Source organism: Colletotrichum navitas, assembly GCF_030913465.1.
Source record: "Colletotrichum navitas strain CBS 125086 chromosome Unknown LY79scaffold_52, whole genome shotgun sequence".
NCBI lineage: Eukaryota > Fungi > Ascomycota > Sordariomycetes > Glomerellales > Glomerellaceae > Colletotrichum > Colletotrichum navitas.
In genome coordinates this window covers 134,465-152,262 of record NW_026850598.1, presented here as the reverse complement: position 1 = coordinate 152,262, position 17,798 = coordinate 134,465, and the positions used below count along the sequence as shown (strand labels likewise).

General features: G+C 59.0%; 8 protein-coding genes across 8 annotated transcripts; 5 read left to right on the top strand and 3 right to left on the bottom strand.

Annotated features, from left to right (window-relative positions):
* Positions 1 to 107: 107 nt before the first annotated feature.
* LY79DRAFT_592020 (LPXTG-domain-containing protein) lies at positions 108 to 1,909 on the top strand (the record flags this gene model as incomplete). The annotated part of the gene is made up of 3 exons (XM_060561363.1): positions 108 to 269; positions 338 to 595; positions 704 to 1,909. 3 exons carry the CDS (start codon positions 108 to 110, stop codon positions 1,907 to 1,909), a joined length of 1,626 nt encoding a protein of 541 aa, XP_060411742.1.
* A 1,645-nt stretch (positions 1,910 to 3,554) lies between these two features.
* LY79DRAFT_520243 (HVA22 family TB2/DP1 protein) lies at positions 3,555 to 4,820 on the top strand (the record flags this gene model as incomplete). The annotated part of the gene is made up of 3 exons (XM_060555216.1): positions 3,555 to 3,583; positions 3,741 to 3,890; positions 3,947 to 4,820. The coding sequence occupies 3 exons, from the start codon at positions 3,555 to 3,557 to the stop codon at positions 4,818 to 4,820; spliced, it is 1,053 nt and encodes a 350-aa protein (XP_060411741.1).
* Positions 4,821 to 5,013: 193 nt separating this feature from the next.
* LY79DRAFT_560754 (mitochondrial genome maintenance MGM101-domain-containing protein) lies at positions 5,014 to 6,511 on the bottom strand. Its single transcript, XM_060558350.1, has 2 exons — positions 5,724 to 6,511; positions 5,014 to 5,642 (listed from the first exon to the last, which is right to left on the bottom strand). Exons 1-2 carry the CDS (start codon positions 6,380 to 6,382, stop codon positions 5,375 to 5,377), a joined length of 927 nt encoding a protein of 308 aa, XP_060411740.1. The 5' UTR covers positions 6,383 to 6,511; the 3' UTR covers positions 5,014 to 5,374.
* Positions 6,512 to 6,758: 247 nt separating this feature from the next.
* On the bottom strand, positions 6,759 to 7,297 carry LY79DRAFT_671610 (CHCH domain-containing protein; the record flags this gene model as incomplete). The annotated part of the gene is made up of 4 exons (XM_060563934.1): positions 6,759 to 6,827; positions 6,914 to 6,978; positions 7,057 to 7,088; positions 7,236 to 7,297. The coding sequence occupies 4 exons, from the start codon at positions 7,295 to 7,297 to the stop codon at positions 6,759 to 6,761; spliced, it is 228 nt and encodes a 75-aa protein (XP_060411739.1).
* A 248-nt stretch (positions 7,298 to 7,545) lies between these two features.
* On the top strand, positions 7,546 to 9,796 carry LY79DRAFT_592017 (biotin-protein ligase; the record flags this gene model as incomplete). The annotated part of the gene is made up of 5 exons (XM_060561362.1): positions 7,546 to 7,582; positions 7,635 to 8,250; positions 8,307 to 8,879; positions 8,957 to 9,228; positions 9,300 to 9,796. The coding sequence occupies 5 exons, from the start codon at positions 7,546 to 7,548 to the stop codon at positions 9,794 to 9,796; spliced, it is 1,995 nt and encodes a 664-aa protein (XP_060411738.1).
* A 771-nt stretch (positions 9,797 to 10,567) lies between these two features.
* On the top strand, positions 10,568 to 11,535 carry LY79DRAFT_671608 (glutathione S-transferase domain-containing protein; the record flags this gene model as incomplete). Its single annotated transcript, XM_060563933.1, has 3 exons — positions 10,568 to 10,608; positions 10,670 to 11,088; positions 11,153 to 11,535. The coding sequence occupies 3 exons, from the start codon at positions 10,568 to 10,570 to the stop codon at positions 11,533 to 11,535; spliced, it is 843 nt and encodes a 280-aa protein (XP_060411737.1).
* Positions 11,536 to 12,224: 689 nt separating this feature from the next.
* Positions 12,225 to 13,309, bottom strand: LY79DRAFT_560737 (uncharacterized protein). Its single transcript, XM_060558349.1, has one exon. It carries the CDS (start codon positions 13,049 to 13,051, stop codon positions 12,467 to 12,469), a length of 585 nt encoding a protein of 194 aa, XP_060411736.1. The 5' UTR covers positions 13,052 to 13,309; the 3' UTR covers positions 12,225 to 12,466.
* A 999-nt stretch (positions 13,310 to 14,308) lies between these two features.
* On the top strand, positions 14,309 to 16,292 carry LY79DRAFT_636443 (uncharacterized protein; the record flags this gene model as incomplete). The annotated part of the gene is made up of 2 exons (XM_060562271.1): positions 14,309 to 14,723; positions 14,781 to 16,292. Exons 1-2 carry the CDS (start codon positions 14,634 to 14,636, stop codon positions 16,290 to 16,292), a joined length of 1,602 nt encoding a protein of 533 aa, XP_060411735.1. The 5' UTR covers positions 14,309 to 14,633.
* Between the last annotated feature and the right edge of the window lie 1,506 nt (positions 16,293 to 17,798).

The following is a 17,798-nucleotide window of genomic DNA, read 5'->3' as shown; positions in this document are numbered from 1 at the left end:
TATTTCTCCTCCTTTCGTGATGATGCTTTTGGGATTTCTGCAGGGCAAGTTTCCCCCTTCCGCCGGCCCAAATTCAAGAGAGAAATCAACCTAAGAGAGAGACAAAGATGGGACAAGCGGACGTTATCGAGATGCAACGGCCCGAAAATGCCTACGCCGCCGTCAACACCATGACGAGCTCGTCCGGCAAAACGGACGACAGCGCCGGGGACCACCATGAGGACCGTCATGAGCACTCGGACGGCGGCACCGGCAGCTTCTCACTGAGGGTAATGTGACGTTCCGTCCTGCACCAAATGGTCCCAACTGGCACATGTGCTGACTGCGGAACACGCAGCGTTTGTTCTCGTTTTGGCAGTTGCTGGCCTTCGCCCTGATCTTCATGTCGTCGTGGGAGGTCATGGCCATGGACATGGGCGCAACCTTTTACAATGGCGGCCCGCAGACGCTAGCCTGGGGCATTGTCCTCGTGGTCGTCGGTGCCATGGCGCAGGCGCTGTCCATGGCTGAGCTCGCGGCGATTCAGCCCATCGCCGGAGCACAATATCACTGGACTCACTTCCTAGCGCCGGAGAAGCACCGACGGTTCATTACGGTCCCCGGTTTCCTTCACCGTGGCCCCAATGCCTCGACACGCTGGGTGGCCTGTACCACGGAACGGAAAGAAAGAGAAAGAAAGAAAAAAAACTAAACATCTTCGCAGTGGATGCAGGGCTGGGTGACATGGTTCGCCTGGGTGTCAGCGCTGGCCGGCTCCGCCGCCTCTGAAGCCAACATCATCATCGGCCTCGTCAGCACCAACTACCCGTCGTACCAGTTCCAACCGTGGCACATCACTATGGTCATAATCGCGCAGCTCGTCGCCTGCGGGCTCATCAACATGTATGCCTTCCGCACGATCCCGTGGATGGAGCTCCTCGCCGGGGTGCTGCACGTTGCCCTCTGGCTCATCTTCATTGTCGTGCTCCTCACCCTCGCGCCGCGTGCCAGCACTGAGTTCGTCTTCTTCGAGCGCACCGTCAGCTCGGGCTGGACCAACGGCTTCGTGAGCTGGAACATTGGCATGCTGGTCCCGGCGTGGGGCTTCGTCGGGTTCGACGGCGTGGTACACATGGCCGAGGAGGTGCGCCGAGCGAAGCAGGCAGTGCCGCGGGCCATGCTGTGGACGATCGTGATCAACGGTGTCCTGTCGTACGGCATCATCATGGCCATCTTATTCGGCATGGGCGGCGCGACAGAAGACATCCTGGCTTCTGACTATCCCATCATCCCGCTGCTGTTCAACGCGGCGGGGCCCAAGGCGGGGACGGCCATGGTGTGCGGCCTGCTCATCATCTCGTTCTGCGTCGTGACCGCCTCGCTGGCGTCGGTGTCGAGGATCACCTGGGCGTGGGCCCGGGACGGCGGGTTGCCGCGGTACTTTGCCAAAGTGCACCCCAAGCACCGGGTCCCGATCCGGTCCGTGTGGCTGCCGTGCATCATAGTCGCCTGCCTGTCGCTGTTCACTGTCGGGAACAACGCCACGGCGACGGTGTTCTCGGCCTTCACCGCGCTCTCGTCCCTGGGCCTGTACAGCTCGTACATCATCGCCATATCCTGCATGCTCCACGCCCGCGTGACCGGACGCATCGGGCACGGCCTGGAGTACCAGGTGCAGTACGGCAGCTGGTCGCTGCCCAAGGGATGGGGGGTTCCGATCAACATCTACGCGCTGCTGTGGTCGATGTACCTGACCATCTGGCTGCCTTTCCCCCAGACTGTTCCCGTTACCGGGACGGAGATGAACTACGCCGGCCCAATCTATGTCGTTGCCGTGGTTGGCGCGCTGACGCTCTGGTTTGCCAGGGGCCAGAAGCACTGGCCGGGATTGAACAAGACGGCCATCGCAAACGTCGAGACATATAACTGATCTGATGATGGCGTGCGAGGAGGGGGTTGACGATCAATGCGTACTTTGGATAGTCATTACATGCTGATACCCTATGTCGTTGATAGTTATTAGACCATTTACAGGAGGTCGGCCTTCTTTCTTCCAAGTCGGACATATCTACAACCGCGCGCGGATAGGTTAACCCGTCGTCGGGCCTGTGCGTGGCAATCAACATGCGCGCTTCCTCTAGGCAGCCAATTCATGACGCGTAATTGGGCAACGTGGCAGCTAACGTGGAGCATGCTCAACAGTCATCTTTTGGGTTCGCGTGTTGGAAGAATGGTTGTCATTGTGGTTGGCTTTGGCAACTCCTTCCGGTTCAGTATAATGTCTAATGGAATGATGGAGTCTCGGTGAGGTGGGAGTGTCTCAGAAGAACAGTCCGGGGATGGAACGTGATGAGTCGGCATCCCGGTCATCCGGGACCGAAAAACTTTAGAGAGCATCACATGGCACTCGGATACGGGGGATGCCTGGAAACAAAACATGGTGTTAGGCAATTGGGGAAACTGGGCCACGAATGACGGACAGATGGATGGCTGTTCTGATCCACTCGTTGCTGGGAACACCTATACGTCAAAATAATCCATTAGGACAGGCACCTCGGCCCGCGAAAGGGCAGACAGCGATATGTGCATGAACGAAGGAAGGGTCTCGTGGTATTTAGAGGCGGTCATAGGAAGACAACACCAGACATTGGACGGGTTCATCAGGTTCGCTCCCTCTCAGTTCCGGTTTCAGCCCGCCCTGCTTATGTCAGCGTGGTTGACCAAGCTCCTTATCAGCTTATCTCCCGCACCATACCTACACCTCGGTAAGATACCCATGTACGGTAGGTAGATAGGTAAATGCAAGCAAGTACGCAGGTACTTCCACATGCCGTACAGTAGCACTGTACTGCATAGTACATGTAATGCCCCTCAATGACGTTGAGCATTCACTAAAAGCGCCAAAGCTAAGATCTCATCCGGGCCCCTCCTACGATCTCCCCCCAAACCACTGCCGGTACTCAATCGGTACGTACCTACTTCGTACCGTGTAGGTAGTGCCCGGCTTCCAGCGGCCCCTCACCCTGCCTTCCCCAGGTCTAGCTAGGGTGCCATCCGCCGAGCTGCGAGACTCACTTGACCTGGAATAGGTAGCTTTGTCCTCGTGCTCGGAACCCCACCGTGCGCCGGGTGCTGGCACTGGTACTGCGGCAGCTGCACCTACACATACACACCTGCACCTGCAGCACCCCGCGCGTGGCCTGCATCTCCAACCATCGTCCTTCGTGCGCCCCATCCGCATCTTCTCTTCTTAACCTATCTACATACCTCAGCCAAAGCTTATACGTGTACGCCAGACCCGCAGCCCTTAACGGGAACGTTCTGGGACCCTCGAGACCCTTCAAACGCCCGGCCTCTTGTTCTCACCTGGCACCTCAAATCAACTACCGGCCTGACCGCCCCTCTACCCCACGACTCGTATCCGCCACTCCTCTTTTGCGCTGACTGAGCCGTGCAAGGCTACGGACCCCTTCCATCTGTTTCCCTCCTCCTGCTTCGGGACGACAACCTTTTTACACTCTTAAACCCACCTCACTCGACCGTAACGACCTTATTCAAGCACCGGTATCGCCATCATGTTCGACATCTTCGCCCACCTCTTATCGTGAGTTCCCCTCAGCAGGCGCCAAACTGGCAGCTATTTGCCCCTCCCCTCTCTCTTTCGCCCGTCGGCATGAAGCTCGCCCGCGCTCCTGGCTTCAAAGTCGACTTGGAGGCCGCCACTCTGCTCCCTTTGGCTGATATCCCATTCCGCATTCTAGCTCCATCGCCTCCTTCCTTTTTCCCCTCTTCGCCTCTTACAAGGCCCTCAAGACATCCGACCCCGCTCAGTTGACACCATGGCTCATGTACTGGGTCGTCCTCGCCTGCGCTCTCCTCGTCGAGTCCTGGACTGAATGGGTTCTCGTCTGGTAAGTTCCGACTCGCCACACTCCCTCGGACTGAACTCCCACTGAAACCGCCGTAGGATCCCCTTCTACGCCTACATCCGATTCCTCTTCCTTCTCTACCTCGTCCTCCCCCAGACCCAAGGCGCCCGCATTATTTACCAGACCCACGTCCACCCCTTCCTTCAAGACAACGAGGCGCAGATCGAGGAGTTCATCTCCGACGCCCACGATCGCCTCAAGGCTGCCGGCATCGCCTACCTCAAGCGTGCCATCGAGCTCATCAAGACCAACATCCTCGGCATGCCCCCGGGCGACCCCGAACCCGCCGCTCAGTCCGCCCCCGCCCCCGCCTCTAATGCCCCGGCCCAGACTTACACCCAATCGCTCCTCGCCCGCTTCAGCGTCCCCACCGCGCGCTGGGCCCCTGCCGGCCATGCTGGCTCCGACTTCTATAACCTCCTCGCTGGCGCCGTGACTGCCGCCACAAACGCCGCCGCGGGCGGCGGTGCGCCCGGTCAGCACCAGGACCTTTCCAAGTCGGGCTCCATCATCCCACCAGAGCTTAAGGGCGGCGAGAGGATGAGCTTCATCGCGGCGCAGCGCGAGCGCCTCTCTTTCCTTCTCAAGGCCCTCGAAAGAGAGGCTGCCGCTTCGGAGACTGTCGAGGGGCCCGGTCGCCCGGGGAGCATGCAACTTGACGGTGGCAGCGAGGAGGAGGTGACGCAGAGGCCAATGAGCGCGCACAGCGGACTGAGCAAGTCGCGCAGCGAGACGGACTTTGAAAAGATCGACGCCGAGAGCGGGGCCGAGGACCTCGACGGCAACGACGAGGACGGCATCGTCCGGCGGAGGCAGACGGGTGGTGGAACGTCGTGGATGCCGTGGGGCTGGGGAGCGACGCCGACGGCCGAGAACCCCGAGAGTGGGTCCAGCTCGGGTGTGCAGAAGTGATTGCACCCGTCTCACTCGTCTGATTGGTGTTTTGGTACCTAGGGAACGGAGTTTCGTTAGGGGTGGTGTTGGCCTTTTTTACATGATTTTGGTTCGGCTTTGCGAGGGAGTCTTTGGGTTGATAGGATACACTCGAGGGTGGCTATCATTGGGACCAGCAAAGCTCTGCGCTCCCTCCCCCCCCCCCCCCCCCCCCCGGTTAGATTCCCATGTTCAGGGGCTGAATAGACTTGGGATAGTCGCTTTCAATAGCCGATGTCCCGTTTCAACGTCCGCCAATGAGGCCGACTCAACGTGATTGCGCATAGGGTGGCGATTAGTCGCTATAGAAATGTGTGTCTCCCATGCGTCTATAAGAGAAACTCTTCGTCCACGGCCCTTGCCTCTACTGGCAAATGGCCATGGTGGTGTTTATACGTGTCTATTTTTACAGTTGAGATGCCCACTCTCCAAATTCTACATGGTCGTCCCCCCCAAATTTTTATACAACCCTCGTTCGTCATGCTGAGGGCCCCAGATCTACATGCCGCGCCGCCCCATCGCCTCGGCCAGGCTCAGTTTGTCCGCCTGTAGGGGTACGTCACTGGCACGTCCTTGCGCGTCCAGATGAGCTTCTTCTTCTTGCTCACGACGTGCTCGGCCCACACCTCTTCGGCGTAGTCCTTCTTGAACTGGCGGATGAAGACGGGGTCCCATAGGTCCGAGGCGATGCCGAGGTCCTTGCAGCACCGCATCAGCGCGTTGGACTTGCAACCCTCGACGGCCGAGGGGAGGCTGTCGAGCGCGAAGTAGCTGTTCTCGCCCTGCGCTTGGGAGATGAATCTGCGTCGGGGAGGGGTTTTGCGTGTTAGTCTCTTGGCTGCTTCCTTTCTGAGTCACGGAGGAGGAGGAGTTCAAACGTACCTTCCTTCCGCGACGAGGGCGTACTCCCTCGTCACGACCTTGTCACCTACGATCACCTCGCCCTTGGGCACCAGGCCCCAGCCACCGGGACCGAAGGCAGCATTGAGGATGCGCCTGTACTTGATCTCGGGCAGGTAGATGATGCCATCGGCTTTGACCTCGACGTCGGCAGGGTTCACAGGCTGCAGGAGGATGTCGACGACCTCCTTGGAGAAGCTCTGGGTGCCCAGGCCGTAGTATGATGTCGACCAGTCGATTATCTGCCCCGGCTGCGGCTGCTGCTGCTGCTGATGCGGTTGATAGGGAGGCCCGCCAGAAGAGGCAAAAGGGGTCGTAGAGCCCGCGGGGTAGGAAGCCGCCGGCGCGTCGGGGAGGGGGTCCGCGTCGGCAGAGGAGGAGGCAGGGGCCACTGGCGTCGGCGCCGGGGCCGGTTTCGAGGGTGCAGCTTTCGGGGCGGCGGGGCGGGAGGTGCTCGAGGCCGGGGACCGCCTGACGTAGCTGGAGCTCGTGCTGGACTTGGCCGGCGTCGCGCGCTGCGTCGAGGTGGCGGCCGCAGCGGCGTTTTGGCGGGATGTCGTGGTGACGCTTGCGGTCTGTATGAGGGACTGGCGTGACGTCGCGCGGAGCAGCGGGCGGAGGAGGGCGCGTTGGTACGCCATTGTGGTTGTGCAGCGTGCAGGCTCTCTCGTCCGTAGAAGGAAGATCGAAAGAGTGGGAGGGTCGAGAGGACGAGGTGAAGAAAGGGCGGTTCTGGTTTGGAAAAGGTGACAAAAATTGTTCCTTTTCGGGATGGACTGCCAAATTGAAATTTAGTCGGCCCCGGGTGAACGCGAGGCCGGGGTGGTAGTGGTGGCAGGAGCTTGGGCCACTTTGGAGGTGAATGAACACTGTGCGCGCGACAGGTTTTGTGATGGTTATGATTACCGTTTGCCGGCATCATCAGCCTTTCTTTTGTGGAGGTAGTAGAAGTAAGAAAAAGGTCTATAGTTCCTGGTACAATGTTTTCTTACAAAGTCATCGGTGCTCTTCTGGATCTCATGCATCCTTCATATCGGTCCGCTGGTCGTTGCCCTGCTGCTTCCAGCAGCTCTTGAACCGCTCCATCTACGCCAGGTAAAAGCATCATCAGCTTCACTCTACCGTCGATGCAAGCTCCACGGGACTCGACATGACTTGATAGCGGGACAAACCTCGGCCGTACACTGCCTCCAGTCCTTCTTTTCAAAGTAGCAATCGGTCAACCTGGCGTTCTCGTCTGCCAGAAAAAGAGCGTAGAGTTAGCGCGTTCCGCTAACCACATGGGAGGCGGACCAGATCGGGGGGAACGCCGTACCTGCACAGCCCGTGCTGAAGATGCGCTTGTCCCTGCACACGGATGATGTTTAGTTCGTGAGTTGTTCGCTTTTTTGCCTTTCAATTGTTACCCGGGAGGGTCCTTGATGTCTCTTACGGACCGCATCGCGAGCTACAAGTTCCTCAAGGCAAGAAGGAAGTTTGTGTTGACCAACGTACCAGTCGTCGGGCTCGTCATCCGCTGCGGCCTTTTGCGCCGCGTTGCTCTCTTGTTTCGACATTGCGCCTTCTCGCTTGGAGTATCAACGCTGGTGAGTGCTGCTCCAGTGCATGCCTTCAATTTGTCCTTCTTCGTTAGCCTTCTGATCGTGTGAATGGAAGACTTGGGTTGGCGTTTGAGATTCTGTTGGGGGGGGCGTTCTCTAACACAGTGTCCCTAAAACACTGGCGACTCCCACCACTGAAACTCACTCTTCGCGCACCAACTCATCTCATACTACCCATCATAGCCCGCTCACCTGTACGCACGATGGCCTCACGGAAGCTCAACGTGCTAGTCTATACCGGTAAGATCACCCTCCCCAATTGACGACGGTCTCATCTCTAAACGACCCCCAGGCACCGGCACGACCGTAGAGTCGGTCCGCCACTGCATCTACACCCTCCGCCGCCTCCTATCTCCCACCTACGCAGTCATCCCCGTCGCCGAGTCCGCCCTGCTCAAGGAGCCCTGGCAGCCCACCTGCGCGCTCCTCGTCATCCCCGGCGGCGGCGACCTCGGCTACTGTCGCGTCCTCAACGGCCCTGGCAACCGCCGCATCGCCGATTTCGTCCGCCGCGGCGGCGCCTACCTCGGTTTCTGTGCCGGGGCCTACTACGGCAGCCGTCAGTGCGAGTTCGAGGTCGGCAACCGCACGCTCGAGGTCGTCGGGCCCCGCGAGCTCGCCTTCTTCCCGGGCCCTTGTCGCGGCGGCGCGTTCAAGGGGTTCGAGTACCACAGCGAGAGGGGCGCACGGGCAGTGCGGTTGCGCGTGAAGGAGGGTTTCGGGGACGGCGAGGTGTTGAGCTACTACAACGGCGGCGGCGTCTTTGTCGATGCCGACAAGTTTGACGACGTCGAGGTGCTGGCGTCGTATGCCGACGACATCGCCGTCGACGGCGGAAGCGGCCGGGCCGCCGTGATTTTCTGCAAGATCGGTTCTGGCAATGTCATCTTGACCGGCCCTCACCCTGAGCACTTCAGCCCCGCCCCCCTTTTCGCCGTAGTATCAAACACTAACCGCTCTACAGGTTCGCTGCTGCAAACCTCCACCCGCAACCGCAGATTCCCTCCTACGCATCCCTCACCTCTTCCCTCGCCGCCGCCGACGCTGCACGTGTCGCCTTCCTCCGCGCCTGCCTCTCCAAGCTCGGCCTCGACGTCAGCGCCGGCCCGTCCGCGCCGCCGTCCCTCTCGCGCATGCATCTGACCTCAGCGAATCACGCCGAGGTCGCCGAGACCCTGGCCTCGTGGGAGGAGGCCATCTCGCGCGAGGGCGAGGGCGCGGACGTCGAGGAGTACATCCGCGGCGAGCACGACGTGTTCCGCATCGAGAAGCACTCTTCGCGGTGGGACGTCGACGAGCTGAGGGGCGCGCTGCCGGACGGCAGGTCGGCGGCCATGGTTGATTACGACGGGGTCGTCAAGGTCATCGTCCCGCACGAGGAGGCGTGGCCTGACGCTAAAGAGACGCCGAGCTTCAACCACAGGCTGTTCTACAACTCGCTCAAGACGTACCGTGCAAAGGAGCCTGCAGCAGAAGACTGGGGTGACACCCTCATGTACGGTGAGGTCGTCACCAGCACCAATACCCTCCTGGATAAGTATGCTGCTCTCCGCTTTCTCTCACTCTATTCACACTCACTTTTCGAGAGACGCCTACTGACGATGGTATCCGCAGAAACCCCAAGCTTCTCGCCCATCTCCCGACTGGCTTCACGCTCACGGCCACGACCCAGGTCGCTGGCCGCGGCCGCGGTACCAACGTCTGGGTCTCGCCCGCGGGCTGCCTCATATTTTCTACGGTCATCAACCACCCGGCACACCTGGCTGCCTCGCACCCCGTCGTCTTCATCCAGTACCTCGCCGCCATCGCCATCGTCGAAGCCGTCAAGTCCTACGACGACGGCTGCGCGGACGTTCCCGTGAAGCTCAAGTGGCCCAACGACATCTGTAGGTCCCTCCAACTCCCCCGCTTCGGCCTGTGGAATGGATGATGGTACCATGGCTAATGACATGCACAGACTGCCGCGACCCGAACACGCCCGCGACAGAACCGCCCTCGTACGTCAAGATCGGCGGCATCCTCTCCAACTGCGCCTACTCCCAGGGCGCCTACCAGATCGTCCTCGGCATCGGCATCAACACGACAAACACCCGCCCGACGACGTCGCTCAACGCCATCGCGCCGGCGTCGCTCGCGGACGGGTTCCACCTCGAAGCGCTCCTTGCGCGGATCCTCACGCGACTCGAGGCGCTGTACAAGCAGTTCCGCCGCGAAGGCTTCTCGCGCGACCTCGAGGAGCGGTACTACGCGCACTGGCTGCACGGCGGGCAGCACGTCACGCTCGAGGCGGAGGCGGGCGCGCGGGCCAAAGTAGTGGGCATCACGAGGGACTGGGGCATGCTGAAGGCCGTCGAGGTCGACTCGGCGGGGAGGGAGACGGGCAGGATGTGGGCGCTACAGAGCGATGAGAACAGCTTCGACTTCTGGAGGGGCCTCATCAAGAGGAAGCTGTAGGGGTGACGAGCAAGCCAGCCGAGATGAAAATACCAGTTCTCTTGCGGCAGACGAATCGCAAATGGATTGCTTGAAGCATTCGGTCCGTTTTTCACGTTTCCCTTCTTAGTGGAACTCTGGCGACACGACTGTCGCACTCCCTAATCGAAAAATCAAGAGAGCCTTCAAATATGACTAGTCATTACCGCATGTCGTATCCGGGAACCTACCACAGAATATATTCCAGCTGACGCTCTTCACCCAAGAACGTCTGGGATTAGTCTCGTAAGCCGCAATGCTCAGCGTTGATCCCAGTCCCTTTTAAGCCCTATTGGGCTTAGCTATAGCGAGACGCCTGACAAGACTCACGAATTCGTTCTTGCCGATGATCTGTTGGCCCCCCTGGCACATCTTTACGCCGTCTTACGGCCAAGTCTCTCTCCGTCCCCTTTCGGAGACAAAGCGGAAACGTTGCGCACCCCTCCTTGGTCCTGCAGCGACCGCGTCATTTTCGAGATAGGTTGCTTACGATGACAGGACTCACGTCAATAGGCCTGGCAGTGGAACGAGAAGTAGGTTAAATACGACACGTTATCGCGCGACCGAACTATCGCTACAATGAGTCCAATCCAGATGTTTGCAAGACGTTGCTGCCTTTCGAGCTCATTAGCCCACGGCATACTCTCATCACAGCTCAAGGCCTCCTTTCAAACGCGAAGCCAATTCGCCCATCCGCTGCACTCCGCGTTCATAACCTCACGAACCTTGGCATCGACCAGATCACCACCCGCAATGGCGACGGAAGAAGAGTTGCCGAAAGTGAAGCTCTACTGGTACCTTTCCCGGCTTCCTACCACCCCATACCATGAACTCTCGCTCACCGAACCTCCCCAGGCTGAACGATTCCCGCGCCCAAAACACCCTCTGGCTCCTCGAGGAGCTCCGCATCCCCTACACCGTCCAGACCTTCCGCCGCGCCTCCAACCGCCTTGCGCCACCGGAGCTGGCAGAGGTGCACCCCCTGGGCAAGGCCCCGGTTCTCGAGATCACGCCCCTCGCATCTTCCACGGCCGATCTCGCGGGGACGACATCTGCGCCGGAGCCCATCCGGCTCGCAGAGAGCGGGTACATTACCCAGTACCTCGTCGACCACTTTGGCCACCGCAGTCCGGGCCTCGTGCCGCCGCGATGGAGGCCGGGCCAGGAGGGACGCGTCGGCGGCGAGACCGTGGCCTTTTCGAGGTTCCAGTACCTCTTGCACTACATCGAGGGCAGCTTCTTCCCCGTGATTGTGCAGTTCCTCCTCTTTAACGGTCAGGACGCCCCCATAACCCCAACCCCAGAATCGCGGCTTCTAACATATCGTAAACCTTCCAGTCCTCAAATCGAGCAACGTCCCCTTCCTCATCCGCCCCCTGACTTCCTCCGTCGCCAACCAAATATTCTCCATCGTCATCCTACCCAACGCCAAGAAGCACCTCGCCATGCTGGAGCACTTCCTCAAGACCGCGCCCAGCGTGGCGCCCGGCAACGCGGCGCCGTTCTTGTGTGGCCCTTCCCTCACGGCCGCCGATATCCTCATCAGCTTCGCCCTCATCACGGCCGAGGCCGAGGGCGCCTGGGACGCCATGGGACGCTGGCCGGGCGGCTCGGCGCGGGCGGCGCACCCGGTCCTGTTCGACTATGTCGACCGGCTGCAAAGGGAGCCTGGCTACCTGAAGGTAGTGGACAAGGTCAAAGAGATTGAGGGGACGGAATGACGTGCACGAGGGGGGTGGCATTTCGAATGGCGTTCAGAGCTTCCTTCTTTTTCTTTTTATGGTTTACTTTTTCCCTTTTTTTTTTTGGTCTCTATTTCCTTGGAAGTGGCTGTGATCCCGATACTGGCGAAGGAGGTTAGGATGGCGTAGAAGTCTAATCGTTGCGCAAGCGGCGTCAGCTCCTCTATTGGCTGCGGCAACGCGTGCAACGAGCCTCGGCCCCAGGGGGTGTGTACGTTCACGAGACAGACATGACATGCTACCTATGATTTGTCGAACTATCCTCAGGTCTACGCTCGACTATCTTTCCGCGATTCTGCTTCATAACCGCTTCCAACTCGTCATGTCAGTGTTGCGCAAGCCCTCGTTCGCGACGCGGACCACACGCGGCATCACGCCTTCGACGGCTTCGGTGCGACGTGCGACGCTTGGAAAAGGAGGGTGCTTTCTCATTTCGATACGTAAGTCTTTTGCAAAGAAAGGCAGCGTGCCAAGACGGGGCTTGCGTTTGCTCAGGAAAGTTCCTTGCTCGGCGCGGCTCTCCGTCCAGAGATTCGTATGTATGTAATCAAGCTTTCATCCACGCGCCGCCCCGGAGGAGTCCGCAGGGCTTCAGAGACACACAAGGCTTTCTCCTTTTGGCGGAGTTTGATTGATTGAGTTTAGTGAATTCGATGGATCTGAAGGGGGGGGGGGAGGGGGGCCTTGTCATGTCAGAACAGAACAAGCATCAGCAATAAGACTTGCTCGAGATCTCACCTCCCTCGGGCATAGGTGAGGGCCGTGGGAGGCGCTGTCGCACAGACGATGCTATCGCGGGCATGCATCCCTCTCAAAGAGTTGAGCCCTAACCGCCAGGCTCGCCGTTGCGACCGCACCGCTTGGTTCTCTCCGCGATCCTGAGTCCAGGTAGACTCTCACGGCTTCGCCTTCACCCGGGTTCAGCCCGCCAAAGCGACGGCAAGAAAAGGAGACTTCTTGTACCTCTCTCCCTCCCATATACTCCCAGCACTCTCGATATGCCCTCGGCCCCGTTCCAAGGCACACACGCGAAAGGGCAATCGGCGCACGACATGGGGCATCTTCGCGGGCGGAGTCCCTGCGCCGGCGAGGAGGGAAGGAGGGAAGGGCGGCCCGCAGAAAGACTACGGGGCACCAAGCGGTCATTCAGTGATTCACTCTCTTTGGCAACCACACCTACTACTGAGTAAGCTGGAGTCCAGCAGGTTTTCTCCGACTCGACTCTGCTCTGAGAAGCTGGACCTGTGAGCATCGCGAATTCTTCCGGAGGAGCTTGGTTGGATCGGTCAAAAACAGACTTCGGGAAGACGGGAGCAGCTTGCGGGTGGGTGATTGGGCGCATGAGTGAGTGAGTGAGTGAGCGAATGAGTGAGTGAGTGAATGAGTGAGTAGGTGGGTGGGTGAGCGGGTTGAGCGGGTGAGTATACACGTGTACCATCCGCAGAGGGGGGAGAAGAAGAAAGTGAGAAAGGGAGAGATAGGACGAAGTATGCATGATCTAGCTCTGCGTGTTAAACGCAATCACCATGCCCGTCGATTTTTCTCGCCCATACCGTCCTTCCCTGGCCCTTAATCCCCATCGCCCTCTCGTGCATTGTGTGTGTGTGTATGCGCGTCGATTGAAAGCGAGCAAAAGAAACAGTCCAGAGTGAAATGGCCCACCAATCGGGGCTGCTGCGCGAACTTGTGCTTCCACGTTGGGAAAGCCCTGGACAACGCTCCGTCTGCAGGTGAGCATGTGGTTGGTTTGGTGCGGGATCTGCGCCGTGTGTGTATGCGTGTGTGTGGAGAGGAAGGGATCGGAATGGGGGGGATTGCAGGGTTCCGCCATCCCCGATGAGCCAAGAGAAGAGTGGACCTTAGGAAGGCCAGGGTGCGGCAAGTTCTAAGAATTCCTCGGCATTGGCTGCAGACGACTGCAGAAAATCTGCAGACCGACGGGCAGAGAGCTGTGTCCGAGTGCCATGAAGAGAGAGAGAGAGAGAGAGAGAGAGAGAGAGAGAGAGAGAGAGAGAGAGAGAGAGAGAGAGAGAGAGAGAGAGAGAGAGAGAGAGTTCGTAGCACGCAAGTCGGGAGATCCCTACAGCGGCCACTACCTAGTAGCACGCGGGTTCGGGGAAGACATTCGCTCGGGTTGGGGTCTGGCTTGACTTTGTCCTTCTCGTCCATATCCTGTTCTTGGTAGCCATGTTGGTCGGACGGGATGCCGTTTTCCATTCCATCTTTGCAAAGATAAGAAGGGGGGCGTGTGTGGCGATGTATGACCAACGATATCCTATCAACCCGCTTCTTCTCTGCCGGTATGATCGGCGTCAAGGAAACATGAAAACGAAGAAGAACGGCAAAGCGGAACGTCGAGCTGTGGTCAGCATCAATAAATAGCCCGCCTCTCTGCCAAGACCAAATCCATACCCCAGTCCACCCAATTGCGATATGCCGCCCGATTATCCTGGTGCTCACATCTGGCACAAATATATTTTCTTATCTTCGCCTTGCTCAATGCGTTGGTCTAGTCTTGAATGTTAACAGTCTGCTGGGTGTTGCAGAGGAAGCACGTCTTACCACCCGCTTTTCTACACCACCACCATCACCACCACCACCATTATGCCACCACACCACACCGTACACCCGCACGCACGCACGCACACACGTATACACACATACACACACACACACACACACCAGGAGGCAATGCACCCGCGCCGACTAATCGAGCCGGGTCTCAAACGCGGGGGCTCGTCGCCTATCTGTCGGGACTCGGGACATGCTTCTCCAGGGCCTCTGCCGGGAAGCCCGCTGTGTCATGACCGGGGTGCGATGGACTAAACATGTTGGACGACCCGCATGACGAAATAGAGTCGACCTCTCTGACTCTCAGACGTGGCCACGACTACATCAGCAGAATCTACAAGAGGCCCGGGCTGCCCCTCACGTAGGGTTTGCGTTGAACGTCGCCTAGACGAAGGGCCTTTCGAGTGATGTAAGTCATCGACCGTATCACCCTGCCGTGGCAGATCGCAGCAAGAACCAGACACTTTGAGCACCTCTGCGCGCCTCACGGAGCCAGTTTTGCAGCCATGGCTGGCGGCAGGATCACCGAGCTCGTCACCCGCAACCACCCGTCGTCGCTGTCTCCGACATTAACGGCGGCTGTACTCAAGGAGATTGTAAGTCCCTCTCAAGTAAGGTGCTCTCAAAATCCACCCGCTGACCCGTGATACAAGCACGATGCCGGCATCCCCTTTTACATGGTGGGCATCTTCCTCCCCCACGCCGTCTGCACGCTCTTCATCTTCTCCCGCGTCGTCTGCCGCACCTGGGTCACCCGCAAGTGGTTCCTCGATGACACCCTCATGTTCCTCTCCTGGCTCTTCTCCACCGCCCTATGCGTCGTCTACGCCATCACCGCCCTGACGCCCTGGCTCCTTGGCGCCCCCGTGGATGGCGCCTCCTCCATCCTGGACGCCAACCCCTACATCATGCGCACCTACCTCGGCCTTATCTACTACCAGCTGTCCTTGTGCCTCACCAAGCTCTCCATCCTCGCCTTCTACATGCGCGTCTTCGCCTGCCGCCCGCGGGAGCGCTTTCTGGCACGGGCCGGCGTCGTCTTCGTCTTCCTCTACAGCGTCCCGATGCTGCTCATGAGCTTTCTGCAGTGCCACCCCGGCCCCGGCCTGTTCTTCGGCCAGCCCATGATGTGCTTCAACTTCCCCGACCTGCTCATCTCCAGCGCCAGCCTGCACTCCGCCACCGACGCCGGGCTCATCGTCATGGTCATCCCCACCGTCAGGCGCCTCGACATCCCCCACCGGCAAAAGGTCGCCCTCGGAGCCGTCATGAGCCTCGGCATCTTTGTCATCGTCGCCAGCATGGTCCGCCTGCAGCTCAGCCTACACCTGCAGTACCGGCCCGACAGCGCCGCCGTCCGCAACACCCTGGGTTTCTTCGTCATGACCGTCCTCGAGTGCAACGTCGCCCTCATCTGCGCCAGCGCGCCGACGCTGCGGCCGTTGCTGGCCAAGCTGTTCCCCCGGTGGATGAACAGCGCGCAGCGGAGGCGGTCGCTCGAGCCCTCGACGGGGCAGAGCTTCGACCTGACGAGCCTGACGTACAACGGGTATCCGTGGGCGGCGCCGGGCTCGCGCTCGTCCGCCGCCGCCGGGAGGAGCAGGAACGGCAGCGTGGGAAGCCACCTGGGCAAGCCACGGATGCCGGCGCCGCCCGGCAGGGTCCTATCGATGACGCAGCGCTCGCCGACGACGCTGGGTCTGGGCAACATGATTATCGGAACGGCGCCGCGGGTCGCGCAGCGGACCAGGGCCCTGCCCCTAGCGGCGGACGACTGCAGCAAGCGCATGATGTACGAGACGTGGGACGCGAAGCGCAGCTCGTCAATCTACTCGCAGGACCCGGTGTGGGACGAGCTCGCCGAGCACGATTATGAGGAGAAGGGCCTCATCCCCAAGACGATGAGTCTATGCCTCCGCTCCGATCACGCGACGGACGGCGGCAACGTGGAGCTCGGCATGACGGAACAGCTGGACGTCAACCGCATGAGCCCGATGTCCGGGCTCAGCGGAAAGACCTGGACCGGAGATAGGAGCAGCTCAGGCACGAAAGCCGAGAGCATTAATGGAAAAGTGATGATCGAGATACCCAGTGAAAAGGAGGTGGAGGCAGGCGACAAGCCCAAAGTGCCCATGCGGAGCCCATTGAGAGATAACCGGAGATGAGCATTAATCAAATAATATACAGTTTCCTCATCAATTCTTAGCTGTGCTCCTTCCCGAAAACTCCCTTCAAGTGGTATGTCCCTCTATTGCTGTTGACATGGCCCGTGGCAGAGAGTATGAAAGGGCTTGGAGGTACGCAATTGAGCCCAGATTTCCGTTCCAATCATACCTTCCTAACCGACGGAATGGCTGCGACTGCCATCGCTACCGTGGCGTAGAGACACTGCAGGCGCGAGTCCGATACGCGCATACGAGAGACATGGCAACGGCCTTTTGGCCTCACTCCTTGGCCTCCGTCAGGCCCCGTGGCATCTCGCATAGTCTGTTTACTTGACCTCCTGCGCCAGTGCCGACCCCCGGGGCTTGCCTTTACATACATTCGCTGTCCCGTCGCCTTCTAGAACACGCCAAGCGCCGGGATGACGGGAGGGCGACAGGGCTAAGGGTGCGTGTGATGTACCTACGACATTGCGAATGCGTGCGTCCCTTGGTTTCCCAAAAGGTAGCCGTGTACCGAGATGGCGGGCGTCTGATCATACCACACTCACCAGGTTCCCGAAACGATCCAACCCAATCGGTGTGTGACCCGAGTGCGCTGCGCCTCGTCGACTTGCTTGCTGCGTAGTCGCGTGGCAGCTTGGGCGTATATCTTCTTGGGTTGTCTTATGAATCACAATTCAGGGATATGGAAACGGACGGTGTCCTTGGCAAGCTAGTCTACACTACCTAGCTGGGCACGAGGCCTCACGCTGCAATGATGAGCCCCGTTTACGTAATTGAGCAGCTGAGACTGTTTATGTAATCTAGCAATCAAGACATGGTCCGTGCCCATTCGTCCCACCCCCCCACCGCTCGGGCTCCCGCTTCCCGCTCACATCGCATAAACCAAGACCCTTTCCCAAACTACACGCTTCCTTTTGCCCATGTTTTCAATAAGAATTTCAACCCTCGTTGGGGAAATTGTAGGCGTGATTGACCATATCATTCATTGTCTTGGTTTGCTTCACTCTACTTTGCTTTTCTTAGTTTCGCGGACTGAGGCTAGGCGATTGCCGTCAGCTCGTGTTCCATCCTTGGCAATGCTGACTAGTCACATTTTGATCTTCCGTCTTCATCGTAGATCCTGTCTGCTGATTAGTCTCCGATCAGACGAGCGGGTTTGCGGTATCTGGGGTGTTCCTGGACATTAACCTCAGTAATATGAGTATCGTATCGAGCTGTAACAGGTCTTCATACTTTCCTGTCGCTGGATTTGTCAATCACATAAGGTAGGACTAACAGCTGGCATCTTGACTTAGTGACCACTTGGCGTATGGGGATGCCTCACAGATCGATATGAGCCTCTTCTTCGAACTCTTCAAAATGAGACATAAATCCCCCACGCGCACCTCTCGCAACGCAGTCTGGTGTGGTAGACTGTCTCGACATGCAGCCAAGGGCAGTTCAGGAGACCAATCGCATCTTCGTAGTGAATGGACGATGCCATCTTGACTGAGCTCACTGACC

Coding starts and splice junctions, on each gene's coding strand:
- LY79DRAFT_560737 (XM_060558349.1), bottom strand. CDS start 13,051: ATGCATACTTCGTCCTATCTCTCCCTTTCTCACTTTCTTCTTCTCCCC.
- LY79DRAFT_560754 (XM_060558350.1), bottom strand. CDS start 6,382: ATGGCGTACCAACGCGCCCTCCTCCGCCCGCTGCTCCGCGCGACGTCA. Junction 5,643..5,723: donor GCCCTCGTCGCGGAAGGAAG/GTACGTTTGAAC, acceptor TCCCCGACGCAG/ATTCATCTCCCAAGCGCAGG.